The 10,828-nt window shown below is 36.3% G+C and overlaps 1 protein-coding gene across 1 annotated transcript in view; it reads right to left on the bottom strand.

Annotated features, from left to right (window-relative positions):
- Positions 1-1,033: 1,033 nt before the first annotated feature.
- Positions 1,034-10,828, bottom strand: part of LOC140234201 (uncharacterized) — a 45,483-nt gene continuing 35,688 nt past the window's right edge. The window contains exons 4-5 of the mRNA XM_072314267.1: positions 8,511-9,053; positions 1,034-6,540 (exon numbers count right to left, since the gene is read on the bottom strand). Of these exons, the coding sequence (XP_072170368.1) occupies positions 6,482-6,540; positions 8,511-9,053 (602 nt within the window). The 3' untranslated portion in view covers positions 1,034-6,481. The remainder of the gene's footprint in view (positions 6,541-8,510; positions 9,054-10,828) is intronic.

The following is a 10,828-nucleotide window of genomic DNA, read 5'->3' as shown; positions in this document are numbered from 1 at the left end:
ATTTGCAAAAAATATCTGCATTGAGTTTGATATGCCACATGTATTGTTTAATTCCTCTGTATTTGTTATGAGCCATATTCATATAATCTTATTACTTTGAAACCTTGGACTAACTCAGCATGTCATGTATTTTTTCATGACTACCTTAAAAAAGGATATACATCGTAGTCAACGTCGCCAAAGTCGAATCTATTTGGACTGAAGTAATAGCTTCAACTTGAAAATTGAGTTATGAGGGATTAAAATCTTAAAAACAAACAAACATATGTGATTATTCCACTTATGCGAGGTCAACTTTAAGCATGGTTGACTGGACATTGTATCCACAACACAAAATGGATTAATTTTTGACATATAGGTTATCACACTTTAGGAAGGTACTGTACAGTTTCAAAACAGCCCCGAGTTATTTAGGGTTACCCTTTAACACCATTCTTTCTCTTTCTTCTCCTTCCAGTACAACTCAACTGTATACAATGTATATTATGTTGACTGATATACGTATACATGTATATACATGTACATGTAGTGACATTATATAGATGACTGGCGGGGGAGGGAACATATCGAATGTTCTACCCAAAGGGTTTGAAATGCTATTGAGGAAGGTTATAAGTCACGAGACGAAGTCGAGGGACTTATAGCCTCCCGAAATAGCATTTCAAACCCTGAGGGTGGAACGTTTGGTACATGTTCCCAACAACAAAAGTCATCATCTGTTATATGGGTTAGTCAAATACGTCAACGTCAACCACCAGCAGCAGCACAACGCACTCGATCGCTCGCTCACACAGCAGAGCCAAATGCACTGTGCACGCGCGGTCCTAGACCTGTCATTTGTTACGTGAAAATGTTTTCCCATGAGAAAACATTACAAGAATGTTACATAATGAATGTACCTCCATCACGTGACTGTGTTTAGCCAATCACTAACCGGTATTTGACTAACCCATTTAATATAACACATTGTTTGTTATGCACTAGCTTCAGAAGCAGAACAAAAATTTAATACTTCCATAAGAACAATTTCTCTCCATAAAAACAATTTTATTTCCAAAATCATACAAAACGAATCACAGCACAAATATCTCATGACATAATGCACAACTAAATACAGTAAGTGTAATTACTCAAAATAACCAGTATTGTACTACATTTTTTGACAAAACACATTTGGATAGAAATAAAGCTTCACAACTACACATGCATACTTCCTCACAAAAGTGGACTCAGACAGATGAAAAGCTTTTATAAACAAGGAACACAAAGAGAAAGACTACACACATATATGGCAATTTTGTATTTACTATTAACACGTACATGTGTTCACTGATGCCCCCCAAAATCACTGTACATGTACTGGAAAGAGTATATGTGTACATCCATCATCTCATTTTCACACCTTCATAACAGTGTCAAATAATGGAGTCAATTTTTAAGTCCCAAACTGTTTTCATGGCATATACAGTATAACCATTCAAGGACAGAACTGCCTTCTAACAAGTACAGGGACAACGAATGCTGATTATTATTATGGTTTAAACTCCTAGCAACTTTTGCATCAGCCTGTAGTGATGTAACCATCATTTTAAGCAGCCATACTACGGGTACATAGCTACTCAAATTTGTCCAAACTAAATATATAGTCATATCAAAAACTTTTTCATGTGTGCATATTTACAAGTGTATTTGCACCTACATTTAGTAAATTATATATTTACACACAAAATATCTGAGACTTCCTTTAACATTTCAAAACTGGCTTACAATTTAATCTGTGTCAGCTTTGAGATAAATTGTGTAACAATTACTCAATTATCAAGTGTCTGCTATCAAGGCTAGTCAGATTTAAATTGCATAATCATACACTTGCACCTTCATCTTATAGTTATCTTTACACAAGCCACCCAAATAAGGATTTGATTTGACATTTTAAAGATGCAGATGTGTAAAATACAATGTAATGGTGATGGTCGGCATTATCAAAACACTGGAACTTCTATCGCAAAAGGTTTGCCATACAGACTGTAGACAGCTTTACAGCTCTTTATCTACTGGTAAATGCAAAATTGTCTCAAGAATAGTAACGTGACAATTAATGCGTTAATACATGTACATTAGGTCTGTCTAAGTGAATTTGTCCCAGACAAGTGCTGTTATCATAGACATTCCCAAGTATGAATTTCACAAACAACAGTGTAGGCATTTTCATTTTCAGTCTCTGTTACGTATACAGTAAGCAATTGTTTGGAAAGTGTGAATTGGTACTCATAATGATGGCAGCAAACTTGCTATGTGTATAGCAACTAATATCTTCATTAAAGCAATTCCTTGCATTTAATAAGAGCATCCAAATTTACTCATGTATACACAGATCTAAACTACACTTGTGCCATTCAGGATTTTTGACACATATAAACTTCATCCTGTTTCAACACACACAATTGGTTGTAACAGGGAGGTGAGCCTCCTTCGTAACCACAACTCACATGAAAGTGTGAATTTGAAAATGAGGGTATGTCGGGTCAGTTTAAAATGATACATGTATTTGCATGTTCATTCCCTTCTGAAAGTCACTAAATTGTACATCACTAAGATTCAAATTATGTAAGAAACTAATGCTCAACACTTGCCATTACCATTGTGCTAACACTTGTAGGAAACCATCCACTCATGCAGTCAAAGAATTACTGCTATGCTTTAATTCTACTGTTATGTACTGTGTATACATTGTTAAAAAATGGAATTTGTGAGTAGGGCTTTGCACTCATGCAGGTAAGAATTTTTGGCTGAAGTGATGTGACTGAAAATGATTAGCATACATGATCAGAGACAATGAGTCTATGATGTTTTTCTTCATTGCGACCTGCATCAAATAAGAATATCTCTGCATTGAACTTACATAACAATCAACACAGCAAATTAAGTTTGATTTTCAATAATGTACAACCATACTGGTATTACTGAAATTATTGTTAAGAGGGCAACATTTACACTGCTCTCACTCCCATAAAAAAAAAATATTTATCACAAAATATGACAAACTGTCTGCACCAAGATCATGTGTGTGCAGCATGTCTGGGACACCCACACAAACCTAAACTGAATTTAAGAAAAAAAAAAAAAAAAAAAGGGTTACTCATACTCACTACAGATATTGCCCCTGAAGGTCACTCAGATATCTTTTGTCAGTCTGTCTGTCAACATCTTCAAAGTGTGAAAGACCTGGGCCCTGTTTTATAAAGCACTTGTGATAATGGCAATTCGTAAGTATGACAACAGGTAGGGAATATCCCATCAGCTGTGACTGTACAACTACTGTAACTTTTAAGAGATACCTGCTTGTGTGTGCTGACCATACAATAAAATGTTGGAACCCTTGGATGCTGACATTCTTTTTCTTGAACTCGTTATCAACATATTCAGTGCATTTTTTTTTTTTGCATTTATACAGTGCCATGACTGAAATTAATTAGAATACGTGACACGCCACAACCATTGCTGGATTTCAAATTTTCTCATTCTATTCACAGTCATTGCAATAGAGGAATAAAATCCTTATAAAGCTAAAGGCAACTTCTGATAAGTTGGCTGCTACAGTGACTCTGTTGTCATTACCAAATTTGGTCTTCTTCCACTGCGATCACAGCAATGCTAATCTCACCTACATCACTGATATATGAAAAAAACAGAAATATTCTTATGGCAACTGGTATGCCTCCACCATATCGCATGGTTCTCCCAATCGGCATAGAGTGTATCTTGACAATGAGGTACAACAGTTTCACATGATTGGCAACAAATTGAAATGACATGTTTGAAAGTTTGGTACAACCACTAAATGTGGTTGTGTCAAACTTTGAAACATGTAATTTCAATTTTTTGAGTGTTTACATTCCTTGAACTAGATTCCATATACAATGAATGACTTTATTGTTTCAGATGGCCAGTATTCAAGGATTTGAGCATTTTCACATGACCTATGACCCCATGGCCCACAATTTAAAAAAAAAAAAAAATCATAAACGGGTAACATCCAATTTTCACAGTAGGCCTACTTTGAGCTATTTTCCAAATATGGGACATAATTGTGACAGCTTAACATCTTCACCCCATGGCTCATATCTTTCCCCTACAGAATCACTATGCATTAATGCTTGAATATACCTAGTCTGATTTAGTGCATTCATTGAGTGATCTTCAGGGTATGGGAAAAAAGTGTAATTTCAGCACTAAATAGTATAAGTTTAGCATTTCAACCTGACCTTGCCTTTTATCCCATGATTCAACAATTTCCACACAGTAAATGTCTAACTACTAAGTTTCATGAAGATACCTTGAACTATTTCTGAGATATGAAGAAAAAGTGATATTTCAGCACTTTCACTCAACCTTTGATCCCATGGCCAAAAATTTTCCATAGAGAATCGTAATCTTGTAATATATGTACATGTACAAATCATGTACATGTATACACTAAGCTTCAGTCACTGCGTAGATATGGGGGAGATAGTGAAATTTTAAGAATTTGACCTTGACCTTTGATCTTAAGCATGTGTACTCAAGACTTGATAGGCACAACTTTGTCCACTCATACATATCTATGTCAAGTTTCATTTGGATACCTCAAATGTTTCTTTAATAATGCTGTCCACAAACTTGATTGCAGATGGACAACCTGAAAACATAATGCCTCTGGCAACATTTAGTGGTGGAGGCATGAAAAACACAAACAAACAAAAAGAAAACATACTTATATTTCCTATCAATATTTCCAAGCACGAGGAATTACAGAAAACAAAAAGCATATCAAAAAATTTCCATTAATACTACACAGTTTTCAAGGTGATGAAGGAAAACACAATTCTGACTTTAATAAACAATGATAATTTCATTCACAGAATATAAAATTCAAATATCACTGCTCTCTCTTGCAGATATCAAAATTATCATACATTTCATTCAGTATGTTGAAAATCACAGTCTTTCTGTGGAATATATACCAGATACTGTATGGCATTTGTACACGTAAAGGGAGGGTTGCTGTCAGATGTCCTCTACTAAACACAAGCCATTACTCTTGCACAGAAAGTATCAGGAATTTTTTAAATGTCACAGATTGAATCCTATTTAGCAACTATTTCATTTGAGTGTATTGAAAACTGTGCTTATTCATGTCAATGAGAATGTCCCCTTTGCCATACTGAGTAATGCAAGCAAATAAAGGATGCCTTTTATATTAACAAGACTCTTAGGGAACTTCAACAACAAGTCAACAAATTACCTATGTCAACATGAATTGATAGCTCCCATTGATGAACACAAAAACTACGATAACAAGAATGTTCAACAATGTAATTCTATGCTCTGCAGTGTCACATCTAAAAAGCAATATGTTGTATGTCAGTACATTGCAAGCATGTGTGTGATTGTGCAAAATGCATACATGTATAATGCAAGTGTTTGTTACGTATGCTCCTTGACTTGTGCTGCATGATCAGCTGTTACTGACTTCCTGAAGCCTCAAATCAAACGAAAGTGTGGGAAAACTTGATATACATTCCTCTTGATCTTAATGTGTAACAATTGACAGCAACAGTGAAAATGATGGTTTAAAATAGGCAATTGTTGACCAGGAAAGAGTTTATAGTTAAAAGTGGACTGTCTACATGCTCAGAGTGGGTTGCTGTGAAAGGCTCACACTGCAGCTGATCATACATGTCGGCCAGTAAAGGTCTATTTACCAGACTCATAGCTGAACTGCCTTACAATTCCAAAGGTTTCCCTATCATAAAGGGAGATCATTTCAAAGACCAATAACCTCCATGAGCTCACAACATCAGCAGTCAATTCAAAATCATCCTCCTACCATACACATGTTAATTAACAGGTAAAGGTGACTCATGGAGATAATCCTAGCTCTGTGAAAACATGCATACTGAGTTTTTGTATCAGCTGACAGATTTTCTCCTGTCCCATGTGTGTTGATGTTTACTGTTTATCAAAACTGTCTAATGAGGAAAAAGGTGTCACTATCAGTGATCACTTCGAGCTTGTTTTTAGCAATGCTAACATGTCATTTGTATTAAGGGTTAGTACAGTGGTTACGTATATGACTCTTCCCCACTATGTTTGCACTATTGTTTCTCTCCAGTGCCATACCTATCAAGACTTTCCTTCCTTTGCAAAGAAATGGGGGGGGGGGGGGTAGAGTTTCATCAGAAATTCTTTGTGATGGGCAGTTTACATCTAACCACATTAGATGTAAAGAGACTGGCAATATAAGTCACTGAAGCTTGCTAGAGTGCAGCAATACAAAATGTTGATTTTCATCTGCATGAATGCATATTATCCTGAAAATTTCTCTTGATAAACACCAATGCTCTAAACTGAATTAGACACATAACATTTACACATAAGAAAAAGTCACTATTTTATGGTTACAACTTTTAGGCCAGTCTTTCTATTTCAGATCCATTCTTCACTTCTGATTGGTTTTCCTTCGCTTGTACGCAGGGATTGGCCCATAATACATCTCAGCTGTAAAGAAGAAGAGCAAGGAGAGAAAAAGCAATAAAGAAATGCTATTAAAACACATCAATGAAACAAGTTGAGACTGTATGGAGAACATCACTATAAAGCCCTCAGCAAGTTTCATCACAATCTATCATATATGTTTTCAACTTGAATGAAAATGAGGGGGAAAAAATACAACATGGGACTCTATGGGGATTCAAACCTGAGACCTCATGTTTGCTAGACTAGTGCTCTCAGCAACTGAGCAATGGAAACCCCAAGTACAGTATTTATCCCTAGGACCCTAAAACCCCTTAATTTTCACTGCTCGTGTGGTAAGAAGCTATATTACAAACTTGACACAAACCCAAAGGATAGAAATCAACTTGGATATAAATTTGAGGGATCACTGAAGTGATGAGCAAAAAAAGCAAAATGAATGAGAAAGAAAACTTGTCAAGAAAATACAGAACAGAGAGGTGATAATACAACTTACGGCTACTTGGACTACACAGAGCACAAGGGACAGAAAATAGGGATCATAGTAGTTCCCGATTAACTGGCAGGTTGTTATACATTTTCCCCATGCTATCAAATTGTACTTCACGGACACATATATAACCACAATGTATTGAATTTATGAATGATGTGGAATGGGATTTAACAAGGTAAGAAATCTTACACAGTTAGCATATTCTGTAGATATAAATTTATTGTGACATCTTTTGCATAAGATTAAGTTCATGAGATGTCAACTGTTGTCTGTCATATCTAAAATGAGAAAGCTACATAATTTCAAACTTATATCCTCAGCATAATAACAGGCAAATGCCTTATCATGCAAAAAGTATCAACATTAAATCGAAGGGGTTTCCCTGCTGGCCTGGCTGATACAAAATGTTTTCTAAAATGTGTGCAAAACAAAGACATCATTCGAGACAAATGACATTTTGGCTTTCACAAAGTATTTGGTGAGTTTCTTAAACAAAGACATCATTCGAGACAAATGACATTTTGGCTTTCACAAAGTATTTGGTGAGTTTCTTGCTGAAGGCTAAGCTGCTTGCATTGATTTTTCACTCCACCAAGGAGGTTATGTTTTTGCCAACGTTGGTTTTATCTATCTTGTTTGTTTGTTTGTCAGTTTTGTTAGGTTTGGGTGAAATTTTTGTGAAAGGTTGATAATGACACAAGAATGGATAAAAGGGTGATACACTATCGGTGCATAACCAACTGCATCTGTATGGAATCTTCCTTTTTTCTTTTATTCCCATTTCTTTTTGACTGATTTTGTGAATGGAGTATCTCAACAAATGACTTGACTAATTAACATCAAATTTTCTATTATCTATTGTCAATATCTAGATAAAGAAATCTTTTCATAACGTTAACTTATCTGTGATGTCATCTAGGCGCCATTTTGTGATTTTGTCATTATGTCAAATGATCGATCATATCTTCATAATTAAATGTAATATCTATATCATTTTTTGTGGGCATAAAGTTCAAGTGACGGCTGGTCTTCCTGCACAATCCTTATCAGTCGGGCTATCATGAGGTGCACATCAAAATTTTAAAATGCTCAAAATCACTTCCCAAACAATTTTCCATGCGTTTTATTCTTGGTCTATTGTTTGTTGCAGGCCTCTGTCTGATCTGCTTTCTTAGCTTCACAAAACTAATAGATGACAGGGACACACTAGCATTCAAAACAAAACTTCCTTTGACTGAATTACAGTCCAAGCTACTTTGTACATGGAAAATGATCCCATTATCACCCTTGCTCAGGATTATTTTCACAAATATGTTAGGTGGGTTGTATTCAATTGCTCTGGCCAAAATGTATACTCAATTCAAGTACAATTTCTGCCAAAACTTTCCAAATTAATACAGACTTTAACTCTTGTGATTTGAAAAAAAAAAAAATCCAAAATAACATATTATGAATAATGTTGGTACACACTGGTACTAATATTCTAACTTTTGCAACATACCTCTGGTATTGTGTCGCATACTACGCTTTCTTGTAGTCACGCCTTCTTGGTCTGATGTTCCCTCACCTTCCTTCTCTGCAGAAGCCGTTGTGCTTCCACTGGAGCTCCTGCTCCTTGTTCCTATAGGTCCACCTTCGAGCCCTGGAGCTGTGGCAGCAGCAGGTGACTTGCGACCAGAACGCAGTGACCTGAGATTTGGGGAAGTATCTTCTACCACATAATCTGACTGGTGCGAGCGTGGTGTGTCTGGCCTGGAACTTGTGGAGTCAGTGTCTTCAGGATCCAAGGGAGTGGCCTGAGAGGTTTCATGGACATGTCCATCATCCTTTGCCTGTCCCAACTCAGACTCCATGCTCACCTTCGGGGGACTTGCCAATGTTTTGGACTGTTCTGAAGGTGTTTCTTCATCAGTTGCAGCTTTTGATGTAGCTTCAACAGAGTCTGGACAATTCGCTGATGGTGAGGGAGGTGGTTCAGAGCTCACAAGAGAATCTACTTCTGGAGGCTGCCTTTGTAATGATGAATCTTCCTCAGCATTTGCATCTGAATACAAAATTTTGATCATACACAAGTTCAATTCAAAGCCAAAATGTTCTAATTTGATTTCTCTAATCAAATCAAGCTGTCGTGAGATTTGTACGCAAAATATTAATATCGTAAGTACAGTCAACCTCGCGTAAGTCGACATAATCGGGACTGAGAAAAACATGTCGACTTACACGTAAGTCGACATTTTGTCGACTTATAAATGAAAACTAATTTCCCCTGTACAGAGTAACATTTTGGATCACGATGTGGATCGCTACCCAAATCTTACTCCTTTTGCCGCCAAAACATGCCTACTGACATCAGCAACAACAATGTTTTAGCTCATGCATAAATCTCGCGTGGGTTAGTAACGACAACGCACAATTCCCAAATCTCTAGAGAGATTTTGAGAAAGCGGGATCGGAAACCTAGGCCCATTTCTAGACTACTTACGTTTTAAACTTGATTTGAAATATCAAAAGCAAATTCCCAAAATTTCATTAAACTTTGCGATTTAAATTCAAGTGCGTTGCTGCGAAGATAAGCGTGTGATTTCGTATGATTCTGTCGAGATAATTTTTCAGTGCCGACTGAGTTGAAATATGTGTGATTTTCGTTCCCTAAGTCGCCATATTTGTTTTGCTTAAATTTCTATTGCCATACTCTGAAAATGAATTGTTCTCGCGCTCCGATTAGCAACATTACCGCTCTGTATGGCGCGGGCCCGTCTGAAATAAGAAGAAAAGTTTGTTCATCCGAAAACGACATCTTTCGGACTACTAACCTTCGTAAAAACAAACCTCTTTCCATTGTTGGACTGATTTAACTTTGGACTGAGATTTAAACCTCCGGCATAGCGAACTTTAACAATAATTTGTTATCATTCTGTCATTGACATTTCGTGAAGCAGCATGCGTTTCGATAGTTTGAAACATGTAAATGTTGCGATGTCTTTCCCCTGCAAGTGCAAACTAAGTTCGGTCACGGCGAAGGTTCCGTTACGAAATAAAAAATAATGCGAGTCTTTTCAACAATAACGCCCTTCCGTAAATCTTTATGCGTTTAAACGCAGTTTCTAGTTTCGGACAAAAACCGCACGTCTTTTCTGCAACGCTCTTGCGTTTTAAGTACAGCGTTGCTTGTGATTTGATACAAGTAGACTTGCATTTGATTTTTAGAGTTGCGGTTTAAACGCAATTGAGTTTAAATTTCCTACAATATTCTAGTTTCGTATGATTATCAAACGCAAGTCTTTTCAGAGTTCCGTGTGATTTGATGGACTTGCATTTGATGTTCAGAGTTGCGTTTAATTTTTTATTTTGCTTACGAAATAAAAAAAAATAATGCAAGTCTTTTCAACAATAACGCACTTCCGTAGATGTTTAGAGATGCGTTTAAACGCAGTTTCTTATAGTTTCGTACAAAAACCGCAAGTCTTCTCTGCAACGCTCTTGCGGTTAAATACAGTGTTACATGTGATTTGATGGATTTGATTTTTAGAGTTGCGTTTAAACGTAATTGAGTTTCAGGTTCGTACAATTATTTTCTAGTCTCATATGATTATCAAACGCAAGTCTTTTCAGCAACGCACTTGCGTTTAAATGCAAAAGTTGCGTGTGATTGATGATACACCTGCATTTGATTTTTTGAGTTGCATTATTAGTTGCATTTTAATAATTTTTCTAGAAAGGGCCCGGGTTTGTTATACTGCTTCGGAATAATTAATGTTAGAATATTCGGATTGACAAAAACACCTATTTCATGTTCGGATAATGAATACCTACTGGGAC

Source organism: Diadema setosum, chromosome 10 (assembly GCF_964275005.1).
Source record: "Diadema setosum chromosome 10, eeDiaSeto1, whole genome shotgun sequence".
Lineage (NCBI taxonomy): Eukaryota > Metazoa > Echinodermata > Echinoidea > Diadematoida > Diadematidae > Diadema > Diadema setosum.
This window is presented reverse-complemented; position numbering and strand designations above follow the sequence as displayed.